This window comes from Pieris napi, chromosome 12, assembly GCF_905475465.1.
Source record: "Pieris napi chromosome 12, ilPieNapi1.2, whole genome shotgun sequence".
NCBI lineage: Eukaryota > Metazoa > Arthropoda > Insecta > Lepidoptera > Pieridae > Pieris > Pieris napi.
The window spans coordinates 2584847-2608064 of record NC_062245.1 but is presented as its reverse complement, the minus strand read 5'-3'; the positions used below and the strand labels follow the sequence as shown (position 1 = coordinate 2608064).

At 34.6% G+C, this 23218-nt stretch overlaps 3 protein-coding genes and 1 pseudogene across 4 annotated transcripts in view; all 4 read left to right on the top strand.

Annotated features, from left to right (window-relative positions):
- Positions 1-346: 346 nt before the first annotated feature.
- Positions 347-9380, top strand: LOC125054633 (annotated as a pseudogene).
- Positions 9381-10453: 1073 nt separating this feature from the next.
- On the top strand, positions 10454-15846 carry LOC125054921 (carboxypeptidase B-like). Its single transcript, XM_047657073.1, has 6 exons — positions 10454-10584; positions 11240-11449; positions 12011-12110; positions 12962-13273; positions 14285-14555; positions 15499-15846. Exons 1-6 carry the CDS (start codon positions 10508-10510, stop codon positions 15804-15806), a joined length of 1278 nt encoding a protein of 425 aa, XP_047513029.1. The 5' UTR covers positions 10454-10507; the 3' UTR covers positions 15807-15846.
- Positions 15847-16766: 920 nt separating this feature from the next.
- On the top strand, positions 16767-19144 carry LOC125054314. The gene is made up of 2 exons (XM_047656116.1): positions 16767-17209; positions 17390-19144. Exons 1-2 carry the CDS (start codon positions 17106-17108, stop codon positions 19101-19103), a joined length of 1818 nt encoding a protein of 605 aa, XP_047512072.1. The 5' UTR covers positions 16767-17105; the 3' UTR covers positions 19104-19144.
- An 820-nt stretch (positions 19145-19964) lies between these two features.
- Positions 19965-23218, top strand: part of LOC125054312 (autophagy-related protein 2 homolog A) — a 31868-nt gene continuing 28614 nt past the window's right edge. For both annotated transcript variants that reach the window (XM_047656113.1, XM_047656112.1), the window contains exons 1-6: positions 19965-20229; positions 21052-21220; positions 21312-21452; positions 21740-21842; positions 22197-22769; positions 23017-23165. In XM_047656113.1, coding sequence (XP_047512069.1) covers positions 20065-20229; positions 21052-21220; positions 21312-21452; positions 21740-21842; positions 22197-22769; positions 23017-23165 — 1300 coding nt within the window. In that variant the 5' untranslated portion in view covers positions 19965-20064. The remainder of the gene's footprint in view (positions 20230-21051; positions 21221-21311; positions 21453-21739; positions 21843-22196; positions 22770-23016; positions 23166-23218) is intronic.

The following is a 23218-nucleotide window of genomic DNA, read 5'->3' as shown; positions in this document are numbered from 1 at the left end:
CTATAATAAAGAAAACAAAAATTTTAAGTACCAAATAAATTGCTCCATATCCAATGATTCTGATAGAGAAATAATAATCCTTTAGTATTGTCTTTTATTGACATACCTTTCACACATTTAAAGAAAACACTTTTTTACCGGATTGAAGTTATGTATTATTATAATATATCCGTAACCACCGACGCTGTAAAGCACGCGAAACGTCAGAAATATTTAAAAGTATGTAAAATAATTGTAAATTTATAGTAATACATAACTTCAATCCGGTAAAAAAGTGTTTTCTTTAAAAAATCCTTTAATTGAATAATCCAGAAAATTTAACTCATTTTATATTTGGTAAGAGGACATGAGACGCATTTTGTTGTTTCTTCTTCTTGGAGCCTCGGAAGCTTGAACAATATGAAGGGTATTTATTACCAAAGAAATTGAATAGTGAAATAAAATTACTGTTTTTCCGTATACAGACATCCACTATATGTAGTCTCATGTCAACATCAACTATATCGACAATCTTCGGAGTTTTATATTTAGAAATAAAAATAGGTAAAAAAACTTTTTAAGTTAAACGGTTTTATGTTAAACATACATTGCAAAGTTTAAGATAAATGTACTAAAAACCAAAAAATAATAAAATAGATACAGTCGTGGGAATTATAAACATATGCATAGACTAGACTAAAATAAAACCGTGGGGCACGTCAATTGTCTACAAATTATCGACTTAATGTGCGATAGAAGAATCGTTTAATTCGTCGTTAAAATAGGCAGTTGGCCCGCAGACGGTCAGGAAATTACTTACTATTTTCTTGCTCATGGAAATTCCAATAGTTATACACTCCATGTAAATAAAAGAGATGTTTCAACTAGTTTATCGTTGGACATTCACACTGCTGGCTGGCGAGGAATCGTTTCATTGGTCGTAGTTTGTCTTTAATCGACAAAACATATGATAAAAGTACTACTCGCTCACCACTATGAAACCCTAAAACTCGCTTATAATCGAGCTTGCTAGCTTGTTTCCACATTCTAGCCCTACTTATCACACTTCCATCGTTGTCGGTTGAACAACTGCCTAATTATAGTGTAACATTACAAAACAAACATTTTAATCAACGATTGTAGACAATTGACGTGCCCTACGGTTTTATTTTAGTCTAGTCTATGCATATGTTTATAATTCCCACGACTGTATCTATTTTATTATTTTTTGGTTTTTAGTACATTTATCTTAAACTTTGCAATGTATGTTTAACATAAAACCGTTTAACTTAAAAAGTTTTTTTACCTATTTTTATTTTCTAGTTTTTAGTTTTTATTTCGTATTCTGTTTAATTCATTTAGTGCTTCGTTATTGCAAGGTTCCTTGCCCGTTAGTTTATATAAATAAATCAATTCTATAATATATATTTAATTAATAAAATAGATACAGTTTTTAATATAATGTTATATATATATATATATATATATATATATAATATATATTTATATATTATATAATATATATTTATATATTATATAATATTTATTTATTTTTATTTTATTTATTTAGTTTATTGTATTGTCACCAAAATCCAAAGTGTATACAAAATTTCAGATTAATCGGTTGACAGGAAGAGGGTGAAATTTGAATTACTAAATTTGACCCAAGAATAAATAAAACAAACGGGGTGAGCTAAATAAAACCGTTTAAAAAGAAATGATTTGTATTGTATTGTACTTTAAATGTTTGTCTAAACATAGTTCTATTTATTATTATTGTTATTTTTCCTTTAGACTTTACTTTATTTTAGTTATAGTAACGGGTTATTGATGTGCCTCCGGAAAACATACAGCATTGTATAATGAAGAAGCAATGTATACTTAGCCATGAAGTGCGATACATACCGAGTGAAATAGTTCCGCTTAGATAGAATAGATGGCGCTGTAATCGCCTCAACTTCATACTTATCTTAACCAGCTAGGACGGTGTCATTTCCACAGTCATAGCGTTGTGTACTTTCGCCGCGTGCGGTCGAAACCGAAACAACTCAATAACGACTTAAAACCTTATAGTCTTTCTTAGTGTTAATTATTAGCAAAACGCATTATTATACATCACAATTGCGTAATGGACTCACGATGCCGATAAGGCCGCCGCCGGGCCGATCAGGCAAGTAGTCTAAAAAAGTGTCGAGCAAGGTCGCGAACAAGACAAAGAGGACTCCACGTGCACCAGCAGCGCGTCTGATAGCGACTCGGAGCGCGAGGGACCGCCACGAAAGAAAAGGAAACGAGTAGCACAGGTAACGGTCGATCCCATGATCGACGCGTTATATAATCAGGTGAGTTTCCTCACAAATTTTATAATGCATCAACGATATTATGTACCAAATGTCAACGCCAGTGCGTCCAATGACGAGGGTACCCACTGACCGACCAACTACTATAGCCATTTTTTATTAATCCGTCGACCCGAAAATCGAAATCTCTGGGCTTGGTCACAAATATTGATGATAAAAAGATTATTAAGAAAGCCGATAAAAAAGAAAAAAATTACAAAATAAATATATAATAATATAATAATATAAAAATATAATAATATATTAAGCTTTTAAAACTCCTATGTCAAAGGGAATTACTACAACCTGGATTACAAAAAATCATAAACTGGACTCGTAATAACCCAACGGAATTAAAACCCGCGATTAAATCTTTTCACAAAAATATCCTATATTGTTGGTAATGAATCACCTTCTTATAAATTGCATGAACAAACCCTGCAAATTGTATGCGGAAAACGAGCGGAATGTATAGAAACTAGGCGTAAAAGATTAATAAGTAAGATTTCGGACAAAAGTATTCAAACTGCGCTTAGTAATATACCTCCTAGCGAGGAATTTTTATTTGAAAAAAGTAAGCTCGCGTCCCTAATACAATCCCTCGGTGGGCCGCAATTCTGGTTATCTCCGCCGCAACCTTCAAGAGTAAGAGCTTTTTAAACCTAGATACAAAGAATCGTAAGCGTCTACATCCAAATACAGACACCAGGCACAAAATGGAAAAAATAATTTTCGTAATACCCACCTAAAACAAGAAACGATGCGAACGTTTAACAGGAAAATCGATAGTCATAAACAATTTTAAAACTACCCGTTATCTAACAATGACGGAAAAAAAAAAATTACTATCCAACATAATTCAAAGATTCCGCATACCTCTGTACAAGAAACCGCTTTGTTAATGCCAATAAATCGAATAGTAAGTCAATACGCAACCGAACCGTCACCTACGACACCGCAGATAATCATAGAACTCCTGAATCAAGCAAGGTATCCTACAAACAGTTCTCAACAAAACCCCCAGTTTTATATCCAAAATGGTTCTTCGCAGGAAAAGCAACGGCACGATGCGTTCTGTTGTAGATTTGCGAGAACTAAACCGATTCGTAAAGACAAAACATTTTCGGTTGATCACCCACGGCTTAGTCCCAGACTTTCTTCAACTAGGGGACTGGATGATAAATAGATTTATCACAAGCCTATTTCCATCTACCGGCAGCGAGATCACACAGACCTTTCTTAAGGCTCAGCTAAAAAGGGCAGTTATACGAAAACATGACTTGCCTTCCTTTTGGGCCAGCGTCAGTACCACACCTTTTCTCTGCAGTATCATGTTGGGTCGCGGAGACCTTACGTGCGAAGGGATGTCGAGTGCTAGTCTTCCTAGACGACTACCTTCTGGTCAACCAAGACCACTCCAAGTTAAATTCTCAGGCCGCGGAGGCCGTGAGACACTTGGAACACCCGCCAAGTTAGATTCTCAGGCCGCGGAGGCCGTGAGACACTTGGAACACCTAGGTTGGAAAATCAATTACCAAAAAATCCGTATTGGTACCAACCCAAAATTTAGAATACCTTGGAATTCGCTGGAATACTATGGTCAATGTGATGTCGCTACCCAAGGTAAAAATACAGCGCAAAAACCATAGTTATGCGTTGTATTCGCGAGTTACAAAGCTTTGCTAGGGCAAGTAAACTTCGCAAACTTTCAAACTAAACTCGTGCCCCGCGGGAGGCTTCACTGTCGCCAGGTACAGATTTTTCTGCGACAATTCAACAAGATCCGACCCCGTCGAGGTCAACTGCTGCCTCAGATTGTAGGGCAGGAACTGATGTGGTGGCTCGGAGCTACTCATCAGACGACGCCTATACACAAAGAACCTGCAACCCACTTCCTAGCGACGGACGCCTCGGATTGGGGTTGGGGGGGGGGTTCACATCTAGACGGAAACCTTGTCAGGAAAATGGTCATACCAATAGAAAACGTGGCATTGCAACAAAAAGGACTTATATGCAGTGATAGCCGCAATAAAAATAAATGTAAAAATATTACAAAACACACACGTGTTAATACAATCGGACAAATGAAACTCTGATTGCATACATTCAAACAGAAGGAGGAACGAAATCGATAGGGTTACTTACACTAACCTTTAAACTATTGCACCTGACGGACAAATTCAACATAACTCTGTCGGTACATTACCTACCAGGGTGATCATAGCAGACAGATAATAAAGGGGAAAAAAGGCTGCGTAGTGGCACCTTCCTCCTCTAGCATGGGTGTTTCCCCCTCCAAGTCTGTTACTGGCTGCAGGACCTGAAATCCAGGTCTCTAGATCACCCCCACGAAATTCAATACCTATCGCAGACACTCCTAGATACGACAATTGCACTGTCTCCTCCACAAATACAAGCATTGACCCTAAAAGTTTGGGAAATTGGGGATGGGGTGCCCAAATAAAAGACTGGTCCACACTGGAAAAAGATTTACTTTTGAAGAGTTGGTCACTCCACCTGTCCACTTATTTACCCGCAATCAAAAGAGGGTTGTCATGGTGTGACAACTCTCAAGTGAACCCAAAATCCCCTCAAACAGCCGATATTGCAAAAAATTTAATATCACTTTTTCTAAAAGAAAATTTATTTATTTATTTATTTAATTATAAGTAAACACTTAGACAGTACAGAAAGCCAAAACAGGAATTTATCCTATCAACCATCCTTGTTCGCAAATCGGCAATTTTAACTTTTTGCGGTCCCCATGTAGAATAACAAACACTTTCAAATTTTATTATTAAACACATCCTCAGAGTATTAGGAGTAGCTAAACCAAAAGTCGTGAAATCATCCGTCACGTGGGACCCGCGAATAGTACTAGACTGGCTTTCTTCCAACCCTCCTAGGGACACTTTATTCGATACGGCTCGCAGAACAGCCACAGTATTGCATTTAGCATTGGGCCGCAGGGTTCACTTTATTAGAAATTACTGACGAGCAATTCGTGGATGATGGTGGTAACATTTATTTAACACCGGTATTCGAATCTAAGACAGACACTCAAGACGCCAGTCAACATGGAAACTTTCTAAACACCACGATAAAACATATGCCTTATCACTTTAGTGAGACTTCAGTTAGTCCTGAAGACTCATTGGTCTAGTGGTTAGTACCCCTGACTGCGAATCCATGGGTCCCAAGTTCGATTCCCGGCTGGGACGAACATTGATGTGATGAGCATTTGGTGTTGTGCTTGGGTCTTAGGTGTTTAAATATGTAATTATATGTCTATCTTTCTATAATATGTATGTATATCCGTTGCCTAGTACCCATAACACAAGCTTCACCAGCTTAGCATGGGACTAGGTCAATTGGTGTGAACTGTCTTTAAAAAAAAAAAAAAAAAATTGCTTTGAGTAACAGGTACAACAAGATCTCAAGTAAAAAATCTAAACAATATTTTTTTATCCATCAACAGCAAAATAATTAGGTCGAAAATCAACCAATAGATGAAATTTTTTATTACACGGGGTAACTGGAAATCTTCAAATACATAGATTCTTTAATCATTACTGCCGCGAGATAGACTCTCGTAGAGAAAACTCATCACTCTTTATTTAATACATTTGCACCATCGTAATTATAGAAATACCTTGTTGTTATGATAGGAAGTTTATATTATTATGTTAATTGTACATCTAAATCAGATGAGTATATAGTTACTAGTAACTGTAGTTATATTTATACCGTAACTAAGAATAATAATTGCTAAATACTTATGCTTTGATTAAGAATAATGGCAAGTAAATAAAATAGTTATATAAACAATAACGGCTTTAGCTAAAGCCCGGACCTTAATTCTTCATAATCATCATAGCGTTGTGTTTTATATTGTACTACTATATACATCCACCAGCAGATAACAAACACGTCTTCATTATACAATGCTGTATGTTTTCCGGAGGCACATCAATATGACGGTTTTACATAACAATAAAACCGATATTATGTGCCGAGAAGGAAAACATACAGCATTGTAGGAAGCTCTTCCTGGTGAAGACTCTATGACTGTGGAAATGACACCGTCCTAGCTGGTTAAGATAAGTATGAAGTTGAGGCGATTACAGCGCCATCTATTCTATCTAAGCGGAACTATTTCACTCGGTATGTATCGCACTTCATGGCTAAGTATACATTGCTTCTTCATTATACAATGCTGTATGTTTTCCTTCTCGGCACATAATATCGGTTTTATTGTTATGTAAAACCGTCATATTTTGAGTTTTTTTTAATTTTTTTTTGTTAATAATTTTTGCAATTCTTGTACTCTACCCTCTAAAATTCAATAATTTCTATCAACGAATAAGTATAGCGAGCCTCGCAATACAGCGAGGAAATGCAGCCAGCGAAAGGTTCACTGCCACAGGGACCAAACTTTTTTAATTTTTTTCAATTTCTTTTTATTAATTTTTATTATTAGAATGTAGGTTAAGAAAATTGTAATAACATAACATATGATTACTAAAAAAAATTAGTAAATGGGTGATTGTATACAATCGTAGTAAATATTTTCAAATGAAGAATTTTATTCCGTAAATTTTTCAATTCTTTTTACAACGTTATACTCTAAGAGGAAGAACACATAAAAACTCATAACACGAGAGTTGACAATGGCAACTCAACGCCTTGGGACACATTACGATTATCAACAGGTAAAGACTTATTGCGGAACTTATATCTATCTATAAGGTAAACGGTCCACTGGGGAGACATTGCCGTGTAAATTCTACTAATCATTTACTAAACAGACAAATGAATGCTCATGCCAGGCAAGGCTTGGCATGCACCTTAATATGTCTAGAAGATTTAATACAAAACATATTTTGAAGAAATATTATGCAGCAATTTATATAGTACATACTTCATCTAGACATTATTTTCGAATACGTCAAAATCTATTCATAGAGATAATAATAGTTATTAAGGCATTACAAACAAAACACTGTTTAGACCAGTGTTTCCCAACCTTTTTTGTGCCATGCCCCACCTTAGCCTTTCTAATATACTTATGCCCCCTATGTAACATACATAAGTTTAATATTAAAAATGGAATTGTTTTCTTAAGAAACTTAAATAAAGGTTTTAGGACGAAATCACTAGGAAATTGTTTAAGTATTTTATAAGTAAATTTTCAAAACAAAAAACGTCGAGTCCATTTTCGAATTGCCCCCCTTAACAATCAAATTGCCCCCCTGTGTGGCGTGGGCCCCACGTTGGGAAACACTTACAGTTTAGGTGAGAAATACCCCGAAGTTTTAACACTTATTAACGTTGGTTCTGACTTTTGAAGGCAAACAAATATCCGAATATCTACTACACGTTTAGAACAACTTCATAAGCCAGCCATTGTTATTGAGACATCCTTACACGCAACAGAAGGGGTGACTACGCCCGTGGCTTTGTACACAAGTTGGTTGTCGACGTCAGTGATAAGGATTTGGTGAGCATTTTCGACTGGCTCATCATTCCCATGGCAAATTCTGATAGTTACGACTATTCAATGAATGAAAATATATATTACTTATTTTTAATAGCTTAAGGATTTGTATCAGCAACGCACTAATTCCAGGAATATCTGGTTCGATTTGAAGTATATTGCCATAGCACTATAACGTGACGTAACGTGATTATAATGACGTTCTTAGGCTTGAGACAAAATCTATTTTCGACAGACATGACCCATCAACGCCATACGAATTTGCATGAAAATGGTCTCATGACAAAGTGAGAGTTAATGTCATTCCCAAACCAATTCGTTTAGCATCTAGATTGTCGAAAAGAGATTTTGTCTCAACCCTTGGGGTTTTAAATAAAATCTCTTTAGGTTTTGTGTACCTTTTTACTTTGAAATCACAGCCTTAAAAATCAATTAGTATCAATTTAATTTATAATTACAATTATAAATGAATTGAAATTTTATCAAACTATTTAATAATTTCTAGTAGTTATAGATCACTGCCCTGCAATGCTTTAATGGCGAAGGTTATTAATTTTTTTAAAGGCAAGGTGCCTTTTTAGCGCGGGAGAGTATTTAGACCATAAATTTTGACGACAATTATAAATAACTTAACATTTCTTATTATTATACCATCATGACAATTACATTTGCATGCCTATTTTTATGTAGCTAATGTGCGGGTTTATCATAACTAATTAATCTGAATGCACCACTTTCGTTGCAATTGAACGATTTATATTATAATTTAATTTCTTAATCAATTTATTAAATTAGCTATACAAATCTCTTCAATTTTCGTTACTTTCATTTTATCGGGTCATGTGAAATCATAATATTAACGTAAACATTGACATCAAAAGTAGCAAAGCCTCTCCTCAAAGGCCCACTTATATCATTAAGTTATTTCATAGTCATCTCTTCCAGAAACGTTACCTCAAAATGGCTAAATCTTGCACGTCGGTGTTCAAATGGCACAAGCGATGGACGCTCTCAAATTACCACAAGCTCGTAACTACATAGTTGGAAATTCCGTTCAAGTTATCTATCGAACAACTGGAACATCTATAGATGGTCTCGTGCGAACCGCATACTTTTCACATATCCCTTGGAGCTACCAGGCTACCTGTACCTACGCTTTCTTTGTACTTCCAGAATATCTAGTGCATATTGTTGCCGAAACTTATGCTGGATTCGCTGCGGGAGCGCGATACATTTCGAGAATTTATAACTAAAATTGCATGAATTTAAAAAAAAAAAACACACACAAACTTGTTTTATTTTATTCTAAAGACTTGACGTTGATACTTAGCGTTTGCTACTTTATTATTATAACATTTTATTTCAATATGTCAAGTGAAGCTTGCCATGCTTTCAGTGTCTCAAAATTGTAACTTAGAGCTTAAAAAGAGTAGCGTGTAGAGTCTTACTAGTTCTATCGCCCGGTCTAGCTCCCTTCATTTGGGAACGTGTATTATTTTTAATATTCATAACTGTACATAGTTACTGTAATGGTTAAATAAATTTAGATTTTTCCCCCAGCCTAATATGTCGCAGCCAACTAGCTTAATAAGCCGTTCAATTATTTAACAGCCTAGCCTCTTAACTAAACAGCACCGTTTAACTAGTGGCCTGAAAGATATATAGTTGTAGTAGTTGCTAAGTATGGTATAACAGAGATATACCTCAGGACTTTACTGTAGCCACATTAATTAAATATGTTACATCTACTATCTCTCGTCTCACTGAGAGTCGAAGAATGTGGAAATGCTTGCATCGTGTTAAGTAGTCAGGTAGGAAGTTACTGTGTACATATAGTAAACAGATTCTGAGGCCCAGATCTAATACGCTCCACTGGGTTATCTATTCTAATATTATAAAGAGGAAAAAAATTGATTTTTTGTTTGTTTGAAATGAATAGGCTCCGAAACTACTGGACCGATTTCAAAAATTATTTCACCGTTGGCAAGCTACACTATTCCCGAGTGACATAGGCTATGTTTCATTTAAAAAAAATTAGGGATGCTTACTAAGCTTGAATAATCTAACCCAAGGTGTAAAAAAATAAACAAAAAACTTCCTTCAATCGCGTGCGCTGCGAAAACTATTAATGTTAGTACAAAATGATGTATTAAAATATTTCAGCACACATCACTAACTATAAAAAATATTTTATAGTTACGTCACGATAAGCGTCCTTATATTAATTTATTTTTATTAAAATACCTAGGTATTGATCCTTATCAAAATAAATACCAACGTTTCACATAAGCTACAATTTAATGGCATAACCACCAAAAAAGCATGGTGGATTGGTGTTCTCCTGCCGTTTCTCTTGAATAGTTTACTACTATGTAATATAACAAAAATCTTAGCCACAGCAATGCTTGGCCGAGTCTGCTAGTATTTTAATAAACAAGATATTACCGTTAAGTATCTTGTGTTTTTATTATTTATAAAGTAAGAAGTGAAATGTCATAACTTGCATTTATATGCGCAATGAGATTGTGATAATACCAAAATGGTGTCACTAAATTATATAGATAATGTAAATAAATGCAATAAAACGATTCTCGAATATTTTTAAATACAATAAAAATTTGATAATTATAATCCATAGTTGATAAGTAACAGTTGCCTATAAGTCCAGTAGATATTCATTAACATTTAGTTGATGAAGATGGCATCATTGGCAATCTGTTTGCTGCTATTCCTGGGGACTGCTTATGGTGGTCATGAAAAATATGAAGGGTAATTACAATATTTATTGGTTCCTATTAATTTTCTATTTAAGGAATTCTTAAAATCCTTTTTGAATTACTATTATTTAAGTTAGTAATTCTTTTTTGGGAAAAGGGATACTTCTCTTTAATAAAATCCCAGAGGCTCTTTTATCTCTGCCTTTTAATAAATTTAAAAATTTACCTATTAAAGAAAAGCTGTGTAAAAAGGCTTAGGTACTATAAAGTTAACGATTATCTAGTTGATAAAAGGGCCTGGGACTAGTGCTAGACAGGCTACTTCTAAATTATTTGCGATATTTGTTTTACAATAAGTGTTGTTTGACATACCTATAGTCACCTTGTACGATGATTTGCTATTTTAAAAGAGTACCGAGAGTTTTTTACGCAGGCTTTTTCTCTCGGCCCACTGTCTTCTGTGCCGATGAGTACGGATGTCTACCGATTCAAATTAAATGACGTGGAATAAGTGATTTATATTCCATAATAAACATATTTTCTTTTATAATTAAGTTTCAAACGCAAACTTTCTTTCAATTAAGATTTATACAGGATTATTTCTAATATTTATTTACTCTTAATATGCATATACTCCTAATATCCAGCCTATGAATTAATAGCGCTAATTAATGTACTTAAATAATATATCTACAATGTATGTTTAGACACCATTTGTACCGAGTGGCAGGACCCTCCGATGAGTTTGCTCAATTAGAAGCACACGTCGACTTCCTCTCAACCACGCCGGCAGCAAGTTCAAAATCCGGCCAACTTGAAGTGCTCCTAAAATTATCACCAGAAGAAAGAGAAAAATGGTTGAATTATTTTACGGAGAAAAATATGCACTACACATTAGTAGCTGACAATTTAGCCAAGTAAGTGTTAAAAAAATAATCTTCAATTATATTTCTGACATCACTACAAAGCGTCTGCCGCATGTACGCAGAATGTAATATGTATATCAAATATTCCGCATACTTTCATGGTCAGCCTTGCGATTCTGTAACTCACTTTTTGAACTCTCACAGCGGTTTTCACAGCGGCGGTCGCGCTCAAATCAGTCGTAAAGCCGTCATTGTACGATTTGGCATTCTGATAAGGAGGGAGCTTGTAGTTTATTGTAAAACCGCAGTGACAATTCGAAAAGTGAGTCACAGAATCGCAAGGCTGATGTTCGACACGAGCTTACTCAGCGCGAGAGAACCGTCAGATTTACTTGCTCATCCGACACTTGTTTAAATACCGCCATCTTCCTAATGTTAGGGTACCCATTGAAAAATTGTCTTTAAAAATCCCAATAACGTACTGTAACTTGTCCCAGGATTCCAACCAGAGGTCGCATAGTCTACAGTCGAATATATACATCCCTAGGTCAATGAGGTGGTTATTATATACGTAGTATAAATATTTATGTTAATTTTCAACTAATGTTACAGCATTCTACGAGATGAAGAAACACAACTTAACAGAAACAAAGCAAGATCAAGAAGTGACAACAATTCTATGTCATGGGATCAGTACTACGGTTATCAAGAAGTAAGAAATATAAAACAGTATTTTTTATATATAATAGGAGGCAAACGGGCAGGAGGCTCACCTGATGTTAAGTGATACCGACGCCCATGGACACATAGCCAGAAAGCTCGTAAGTGTGTTACCAGCCTTTTAAGAATTGGTACGCTCTTTTCTTGAAGGACCCTAAGTCGAATTGGTTCGGAAATACTTCAGTGGGAAGCTGGTTCCACTTAGTGTTGGTGCGCGGCAAAAACTGCCTTAAGAAACGCTTACTTGTGGAACGACGGACGTCGATGGTATTTTGTATTCTACCTTGACGTCCGATCATGAAACTGGAGGTATTAATCCGAATACCTCATCTGAACACTCTCCATGGTAAATGCGGTGAAAGATGTAGAGAGACCCCACATATCTACGTATTACTACTTATCAACTATTGTTGCTATTGCTATTATAAGCTATTGCTTATCAATACTATAATATTATCAAAAGGAAAAATTTGTGAGGTTATATACTGAACAAAATAAAAAGACTTTATAGTTGAAGTCGGATTAGCAAAATAAGTAACAAAAACCATTCTTATAGACGCTGCCTTAACTCAATCAGAGTTGATTGAGTTCTAGAGAAAAGTTATAAATATATATAGTTTATATTATATGAAAATAAGTTCTCCGCCGCGTCTTATTGTTTGTCACTTTGAGATAAATTCAAACTTTCAATTCAACTTCTCAACGAAATTTATTACGGTTTTCCCCAAAATCTAGAATAATTCATGACAAAGGTAAACCTATTTTTTAAGGTTTACGGGTTGCATATTTCTGTATGGCCAATGGATTTTTGCTATTATTTTGACAAAAATCCTTAAATTCCAGATAAACGACTACTTAGACAGCCTCGCTGAGAAATACCCAGAAGTCTTAACAGTTATCAACTCTGGCTTAAGTTATGAAGGAAAACAGATTAAATATGTCCGAATTTCGACAAGCCGCTTCGAACAACTCCATAAACCAGTGGTATTCATTGACGCAGCAGTACACGCTAGGGAATGGGTCACACCTCCTGTGGCATTATATTTAATACATAAGCTGGTGGTTAACGTGACCGACCTAGATCTTGTAGAGAAAATAGATTGGATAATTTTCCCTATGGCGAATCCGGATGGTTATGAATATTCTATGAAAGAGGTGAGAAATTTCATCGTTATCAGTTGTAAGCCCCTTTATTTCCAAGGAATAGGCTAGTGCTTTTGTTTACTATATAATCTTTTTAACAAAAACTATTACAGCCCTGCGATTCTGTAACTCACAAATCTGTCGTGAAGCAGTCATTTTATGATTTGGCATTCTGATAAACCATAAACTACAAGCTCCCACCTTATCAGAATGCCAAATCATAAAATGACTGCTTCACGACTGATTTGAGAGCGACCGCCGATGCGAGAACCGCTGTGTGAGTTCGAGAGTTCGAGAAAAGTGAGTTACAGAATCGCAAGGCAGATTCCAAAATTCACTAAAATGTATTAAATAACAATACTTTATATGTAGGTGTAATAAGCCTAAGCTATAAAAAAGTACGTGTTAGTAATCGTTTATGAAGATTATGCAATTTTTTTGAAGTACGAGCCAAGTTAATGATTGAATTCGTCACACATTGAAATAAAGCCGTTTTAATTATCCAGCTCGTCACCCGGACTACAGATGTTCTTAATGGGGATTAATATCTAAAATGTTATATATTATATTTATTACTAGGAGATAGTAGATAGTAGCGGTGACCCCAGAGCTGGTTCTTTCCTCGCTCAACGAATAAGTATCACAATACAGAGGAAATTAAATTTATTTTACTTTTCTATTTATGCATTTTCAATCATTTTTATTATTACTATGCGGGTTAAGAGTATTGTAAATACTCTATATTAAATATATTGTATATAATATAAGTGAGACAACATGAGACCATGTTCTATTTATATAAAATATACTTTTGATAACAGACAGATAAAAATTTATTTGGATTATAAAATTTTGTAAGCCTGATGCTATTGATGATGACGTGCATTGGTTTTATTAATTCATTTATAATAGGTACTACTTGATGATAATGTATCGGTAACATTATTATATCATGACATGCAATTATGCTTTGGAAGTAGCGCTTTTTGAAGGCGTATTTATTATAAAAGTTATTTATTACAGGATCGTATGTGGCGTAAAACTCGTTCAAAGTCACACGTAGGTAGCAACGAATGCCCTGGAGTTGATGGTAACCGCAACTTTGACCATTACTTTGGAACCAGGAACGCCAGCTCCGATCCATGTTCTATAATCTATGAAGGTCCTTCAGTGTTCTCTGAACCGGAAATAAGAGTCATAAGGGACGCTGTGTTGACACATTTAGATAGGATCAGATTGTATATTTCCGCTCACAGTTTTGGCAACATGTTCTTGTATGCTTGGGGAAATAATGGTATGTTATCTAGTAATTGTTGCAACGCCTAATGGGCCTCAGATTGTATTTATTTCTTTGTCATTAGTATTTATGAGCAGTTGGTGATTACTCACAAGTTTGTTTTATCATGTAACATCCCTTACATGGTCGCTGTAAGGAGCGTTATTTATCCAGAGTTTTAAGGCCGTCAGGCATGTCACGTCGTCAATTTTTGGGTTTACAACATTAGTTTCCATGTGACGGATCCCAGTACGAACAATTGATTAAAATTCAAGGTTTAAACGCACGATCACGGGGGAGAGTCACATACTTAATCACTACAATAACACTGCTCCATCTTACCTGCTACGTATGTTTACTATTATCTTAATATATATAAATTACGTGTCACGTTGTTTGTCCGCTATGGACTCCTAAACTACTGAACCGATCTCAATCAAATTTGCACGTGTGCGGTGTGATCTAACTTAAAAGATAGGATAGCTTACATCTCAATTTATACCCGCAATGTAGTTTTATTGCAAATTATTTGTTTATTATTTGACACAATTCTAACAGATGGCGCTGTGTTAAAGGAACCGAGGTTTCACATAAGCTACAATTTAATGGCATTACCACCAAAAAAGCATGGTGGTCCCCATGACTGGTGTTCTCCTACCGTTTCCCTTGAATAGTTTACTACTATGTAATATAACAAAAACCTTAGCAACAGCAACGCTTTGCCGGTCTGCTAGTAGATATATATTTTAGGAAAACATCAATGTGAATTATTAGATAAAATTGTAATTTGTAGGGCACACGAAAGTATTTCCTACCTATGCAATATAAATGTTTTGGAATGACACTAGCTCACGATTAGTCACGTTCCATTAAATCTTCTTTAGCGATAGCGTGTCACTTGATGTAAAATATTTCAAAGAGTTTATATTAAATGTAGAAAATAAAAAAAGCAATTTTGTAGGTACTCTTCCCTCAAACGGCCTCATGTTGCAAGTCACTGGAGTCCAAATGGCCCAAGCAATAGATAAATTGAAATTGCCTACCGCCCGAAGCTACATTGTAGGAAACAGTGCACAAATACTCTATTACACTTCTGGTACATCCAGAGATTGGACACGTGCAGTTGGAATCCCATTCACCTACACCCTGGAACTGCCTGGATATGAATATGGTTTTTTGGTCCCTCCAAAATATATTGAACAGATTGTTACCGAAACATACGCCGGTTTAGCTGCAGGAGCGCGTTATGTTCACTCTATTTATAATTAATTTTATTGGCATTGATTAAATCCTTCTTGTTAATTAAAAATCGGTTTTATTTTACTATGACCAACCCTGTACATAATATCTATGTTTCGCTCGAAGTAACTCATGATAATGAACCTTTACAATACGGAGACAATAGATTTTCACATAACATGTTTTCTGAAAACTCAATATTTACAAACAAAATTCTATGGAAAGCTTGTACTATATAGATTCTACGTGATAAATAATATACTTACACTTCGCTGGATGACATCCTACAACAATGTCAATTGCTAAATATATAGTTTTAATATTTGTAATTATTTATCACAGAACAGCATCAATTAAGTTTTCACGGGACATTCAAGATATAGGTCTTCCTTATTACAAAATCTTAATGACTTTAGGATCTTGTAGACGTAAGTAGTAAATGTGTATATAAGTAGGAACTATAAGCGTGTCTAGATATATAACTATGCCCGATCCAAAAGTCTAGGCTTGCCTTAGAAATTCATACGGGACCTAAATAAACCTAGATATGCCAATATGAAGCAGACTTCTAACATAGCATTAATATAATACAGTGATACATTTAGATTATAGTAAATTGACGAAATTGTGCTTATATAGCTATACCTAGAGCAAATAAAGTGTTTGTTTCAGGAAGTATACTTTTTAAAGAGGAAAAGGTATGGCCAACGATTAGACTTAATCGAGTAATTGATATTTATTACAAAAGCAGTAATAGTAAGTACTCACTAAATAACAAAAATTACGATTGATTTATTTTTACTGTTTGGTGAAAGAACTATCATTATAATATAGAATTATTTGAATTACAAGGGTTGCAAGTTTCATCTGTGTGTAAATTGAGTTAAGTAAATGGTAACGAAACTAATTAGTGTAGATAACACGTTATTATAATTAAACTATTAAGTAATCGATTTTTAAGTTGGTATCTAATTTATGGGTATCGATAAATTGTGTCGTATAGAAACAAAATCCGCCAGATCCAGTTTTGGGGAAAAATAAGCTTTTGTAGTCTATGGATTCAGTATCTTGAGCTCTATGGTCCAATAATATATATAATCTTTCAAACCCAGTTAAATCCTAGTTAATTCACGTACTTTTTTTGCGTTTCATTTCAAAACACGCCAGATCTTTGACAAGACAACATCAAAAGCCGCTAGATCCACCTCAGCCAATCAGAGAAAAGCATTTTGACAGAAAACCGTCATGGCGTTACTAAATATAGTAATGGCCGCTCATGCATTTGCTTGTGATTTCGTGCCGGCTATATCGTGAATTTTCATCAAAAAAATGTCCGATTTACTAAAAAAAATAGAATCAGTTCTTCCGGAACATGCAAGGAAGCGAGGGGTCAACAAAAGTAACTGGAAAAGTGAGAAAAAACGATGTGAGCGGTGAGTGAAACTTCCATAGGATTTGCTATACAGAGTGTTACAGGATGTGTACTTATTATGGTTCCAAAGATAGTATTTTAAGACAGGCAGAATCAAAGTAATAGAGTCCCATTTGGCACCCTTCGTGTATGGAACCCTAAAAACGGATTCGTGTCTAATTTATGTATTGTTTATTTTCAGATATTCTGCGAAAAAACTGCCATCTTTCCCAAAATGTAAGCACAAAACGAATTCTACTTTTAAATGCCTTACACTAAAAACGCAAGATGTTGCTCGGTTTCACCAGAATTTCTACAAATTGAACAACAAAGTCAGCCAAGACAACTTTATACTAAAACATTGCCGTCTCTCCAAATGCCACAGAAAAAGGCTCAAAGATCAGTCTAGAGGACCAAAGAATTTAAGTGCAGAATACTATGTCACAATTAAAAATCCTCACAAACAGGTCAGGGTATGCAAAAGTGCTTTTATTAAAATATTACAAGTGGGGAAAGATAGAGTTACAGGCATTCTACAGAGATCTTATAAAGATGGAGGCAGTGTTGCTAAAGAGAATCGAGGTGGAAACCACAAAAAAGATCGATATGCGCAGAGGCAAAGAAGTGTAATGACATTTATTGAGTCCATAGAAGCAGCTGAACCTCATTACTGCAGGGCCAAATCGTCTGTAAGACTGTACTTGCCACCTGAATTAAATATTAAAAAGCTGTGGAAAATGTATGAAGAGCAAGTTGCAAGTACCCCCTATCTAAAGGTAAAACAGTCATTTTTCAGACAAATCTTTAACCGCAAGTACAATGTTGGTTTTGGTTCTCCCTTGAAAGATACTTGCTCCAGATGTTTTGAATTAAAACGGAAAATAGAAACTACTAACGGCCAAGAGAAACAGATTTACATAACCCAAAAAAGGTTACATAGCATGAAAGCCAAAGCCTTTTATGACTTGTTAAGAAAGGAAGAACATGATACCATATCACTGTCATTCGATTGCCAAAAAAACAGCGCGCTGCCTAAACTGCCCGACCAAGCGGCTTACTTTAGTAGGCAGTTCAATATGAGCAATTTTACAGTTGTTATTGGTAGTTCTAAATCTGCTTTAGATAACGTACGAACTTATTACTGGTGTGAGAATGAGCATGCAAAATCTTCATCTGAAATCGCAAGTGCAGTATTCGACACATTGATCAGCTTGGATATCCCAAGCGATAAAACAAGAGTAAGACTGTTTGCTGACGGTTGCGGCGGTCAGAATAAGAATACAATTTTAGTGGGCATGTGCATGAAATGGTTGTATTCAAACGCACCACCACACGTAAAAAAACTTGAAATTATATTCCCCATGGTTGGACATTCGTTCTTACCGCCCGACAGGGTATTCGCGAAAATTGAAAAGGAAGTAAAGAAGATGTCAGTCATATGCGACCCACAAATGTATGTAAATTTATTTACAAAACACGCAACTATTGTGAAACATTTGGGTGTGGATGTTGAAGTGTATGACTGGAAGAACGAAGTGACTAATGTATGTAAACCTCCTGGCAGCTGGCATTTCAAATTTAATTCTTGCAAACGATTTATACTGCACAAAGGACGCCAGAATGTAAGCGTACAAGGAGAGGAAAACTACAGAAGCGAATGTACTCAGCCAAAATATGTGACTAAGAAAGGAAGACGTTGCGCGGAATTGGAACCTGTAATAAGACGAAAGGGGAATAAAATTAATATAAAAAAAATTGCTGATGTCTCGAACCTGTTATCGAAGCACTTTGGCGAAGACTGGAGAACTATTGAGAGTTTAGCTTACTATAGGGACATTGAACTTAATAATGACAATTCCGAAGAACGTGAAGATCTAGTATGCGTACCGCTTGAAGAAAGTGACAATTGTATTTGATACAATATTTGCGATATTAATTAAAGTTCAGATTTATAATTTTTGGTAGTTTTACTTTCTCTTAATCTGTAATTTTAGAACACCCTGTAAGTTGACAATGACCTAGCGTAGTTGGCATCGATCTCCGCCACATCCATTTCTGTCAGAAACAAACTCCGTCAGATCCGTGTGTCATTATCAATAACCGCCAAATCCAATTTTTTCAGTTGGTTATTAGTTCAGTATCCTTGTAATCTTCAATTGTTTATTATAAGGTCATTTAAATTAGTCAAGTAATATTTTTCTCCTTATTTAAAAAAATAACAGTTAAATGTAACTGTTACCAGCAAAAAAAAATGTATACTGTAAAATTCACCTTTCTGGATCTGGCGGATTTTAATTCTATACGACACAATTAATGTCTTCTTTCTAGGTGAAATCAAAGTTTCTCAAGTAAACATTTTCTTGGTAACCAACAATACAGATTGTATTGCTTTTTCTGACATCGGAGTTGGATTATCAGAATTTAAAGCGACAATGTTTTATGCAACCAACACATGTGCCACGTACTACAGGCTGACAATATTTACATGCGATATGTGATTGTTTTAAATAGCCGCCAGTTACATACTTCCGTATTGTGTCGAAATTTCATTTAAGTTGCCATTTCAAAATATACTTATTTGTTTATTAGATAGCTTTTAAAATGCTTCCTAACATTATACACAATATACTTATAAAATTTTCATTATTCGAAATAAGTGTAAATAGTCACTAATATTACTTGCCTAATTAAAACTATAGCCCATGAAATATAAAAAATATAAATGTCAAGTGTCACACAAAAATATGTTAACTGGCAACATAATTAGCAATGTTTATTTACGTACTGTCAGTGAAGTTAATCACACGCAAATCACAATACAATAGTCATTACGTACAAAAGCAAAAATTATAGTGTAATGATCTTACAACTGTAAAGATGTTTTGGTACCCATGGTCCGAAAGTATTAAAAAAAGAGCCTGTCGATATCTTCTCCAGCGTTATCTTGGAAACTTCTTGGAGGAAAAGCTAACTTTAGATCAGCTGAGTGTGGATTTATACAATGGAACAGGAACCGTATCTGAAGTCAGCCTCGACTGCGAGGTATGCTATCTTCAATACTTTGACTTGTACTGAACCTCTTCTAAGTTAATCTTACATCGTATTGCTTTTAACCAGTTATTTAGAAAGCTAGGCGTGCAATGTTTTTCTCGCTCGTCCTTGCCAATTTTAAGTGCGCATTGCTTCTAGCACGTGTCGATTTTATTGTTTTGCAACAAAGAAAATGTTGCTATCAAAATCATTATTTATATTAATAATAAAATTTAAAGTAAAGCTTTGGAATTTAAGGACATATTTCAATGAATTCAGGATAGAAAATATAGATTTAATCATTAAGTAGCTTAATTGATCCACCTATAGATCCCGCAATATTTTTCTCTATTTATGAGTGGTATTTTTGATTTGTGACTGAAATATAAATCTTAAATATAAATAGATGCTGTATAAAGTTGTTGTTGATATAAATTTGCTAATTTTATAATGTTTGGGTTTGGCTATCAATATTTGAGTTCATTTACTAAAATATTAACCTTCAGATCTCTCAAGGTCCCCTAACTTATATATAGGTCATTAAAACAAATAGATACACATTTTAAACTTCTTTGACTTCCTTAAATGTTTTCAATGTCAATAAATATTCTAGGAGGTAATACAATTTAAATAGTAATTTAAGAGCTGTTTTATCTTGTTTGCTTAGTAAAAAGTTATTTAATATGCATCAGAAAAAAACAGAAATTTAAATCACTGCATAATATGCACACAATCCTATGATAGGTTGATCAGAGGTTTATCCTATAATGAAATTAAAACTCATTTCTCTTATAATTAAATTAATTTGTATATTTCTTATGTTTAAATTTTTAGGCGCTTAATGAGCTTGGTGATTCACAAAATTGGCCATTGGAAATAGTTGATGGTCATATGCAAGGAATAACTGTAACAGTGCCCTGGTCAACATTACTAAAAGATGATTCAGTTGTTGAAATTAATGGCCTCTCACTCACTGTCCAGCCTAAAGTTCGAGTTGAACCAGGTTTGTAATTATATTTGCTATACAACTTCTATCTGTCTACATTTTATAATTATAATTTAAAAAACATGGTAATGGCACAAATTTATTCTAGTGTCCTCTATGTTGGAATCAATGTGGTCTTCAATGTCATCATCAATGCAACTGGCTGCAGAGTGCCTCAGAGAGGAAACTGGCCCACAAGAAACCAATCCTGTGGAGGGCATTGAAATGTTTGCACATGCCATTGATTCAAGTATGTTAATTTGTTTGTTATTTATTAGACATGTGAAAATAATGTTTTTCAGTGTAATTCAGCCATAACTCTCATACTTCGATAAGAATATGTCAAGTATACTGTTCTAATAAGGCAGTTTACCAGTGGTATTGACAATGGAAATGTTTGTTTAAGAACACTAAAAATTAAGTATAGGTCTAAAGTATGTGCTATTTGTTAATTCAGCTAATGCACAATATACCCAAGTACTATCAAAAATGAAATCCTTTTTTTTTGATAACATATTGTAACCATATTTCTTTCAGTTCTCAGCAGGGTGAAAGTGAAATTTGTTAATACTAAAATCAGGATTGAACATGTGCCAAAAAACAGTAACAGAGGTATTGCCCTGGAGATACATATTAAAAAGTATGTATAAGAGCATCTTAGTGCAAAGCATTACTTTATTTTTCACTTATACATAGACATAGACATAACATTTATTACAAACAAAAACACACAAAATAACAATACTTAAAGAAAACATAAAATAAAATAAGACATCACAAACAATAAAAATTAGAAATTAAAATTAAGAAATTTTCTTTTGCCATTTGGTTCGCTTCCAGTGTGCAATGTGTGTGTACTGTGGTTGTAATTGGCCCTGGCTCAGCAGCTTTATGCTGAGGAGCAAAAAGTTCCACAGCGCTGGTCATTCTGCCAGAGACCACAGCAGCTAGTTAATAGTATACAAAATTAAAATATCAATTTGTATATTTACAGCACAGATTATTATGATGAAGCTGGCTCCGAGTCAGTACCAGAAACATCTGAAACTGAGAAAAACAAAACATATGTTGTTGCAACATTTTCAAATAAAAAAATACAATTTTCTGGTGTTACATTTTACATAGATGAGTTTCCATCAAAGTTACGTACAATGGCACCTAGTTTGATCATGGAAAAGTCTGCATCAACTCAAGCTGATCGATCAGAAACCACTTCAGAAGCAGATCCTAACTACCAAAGCACACTCTCTGATGTTTTCTATGAAGCGAGAAGCGTTATATCTACTATAGACTCAGACCCCATAAGAGATATAGTAGAAGAAAGAAGAGATACTAGAGAAACCACTCCAGAAACTAAATCAAATCAACCGGATCCTATACTATTTGCAAAATTAACTGGACCTCAGGAGTTGATGCTAAAACTTAAGCATTCGGAAGAAATTGAAGGTCCAAAAGTGGAGGTCAAAGTTCTTTTGGGGTCATTTCTGATATTTTTAACTCCAAGGCAATTGCATACATTGCTTGAATTGTGTGATGCATTAAATCAGCCAGACTTGGAAGATACAAGGTAATTTTGAATGTTTAAATATATATTTAGAAGTGATAGTGAATATGAGATATTTATATGTATAAACATTTATATCAATCTATGGAATCACTAATGACTCCATAGATTGATATAAATCAGCAATACTTTTTTTGTCTATAACCAATATTATTTTTAATTTAAATTTAATGGCCCATTTTAAGGGCCATTAAATTAAAAAAATAATAAAGTTGTAACTAATTAACTTATATGAATAAATTTATTTAAGTAACATACCCATGCGTCCAAGTGGAGTTAATGTGCAATGTAAGCCGATGAAGCCAGCCGACTTTCAATTAATTGAAGCACAGTTACTTGGCAACCTGGAGAAGAGAGCTAAACCCACAGCATTACATGGTTGGTCGGGACCTAGTGTCGGTGAGTTTCATGTATTTTCCATGCTCTGTTGGTTTATTAGTAAGATTTATGGG

Excerpts from the sequence above, each read along its gene's own strand:
- LOC125054921 (XM_047657073.1), top strand. The coding sequence starts at position 10,508 with ATGAAGATGGCATCATTGGCAATCTGTTTGCTGCTATTCCTGGGGACT. Across the intron at positions 11,450-12,010 it reads GTAGCTGACAATTTAGCCAA|CATTCTACGAGATGAAGAAA; the intron begins GTAAGTGTTAAA and ends CTAATGTTACAG. Across the intron at positions 14,556-15,498 it reads GTATGCTTGGGGAAATAATG|GTACTCTTCCCTCAAACGGC; the intron begins GTATGTTATCTA and ends GCAATTTTGTAG.
- LOC125054314 (XM_047656116.1), top strand. The coding sequence starts at position 17,106 with ATGTCCGATTTACTAAAAAAAATAGAATCAGTTCTTCCGGAACATGCA. Across the intron at positions 17,210-17,389 it reads GAGAAAAAACGATGTGAGCG|ATATTCTGCGAAAAAACTGC; the intron begins GTGAGTGAAACT and ends GTTTATTTTCAG.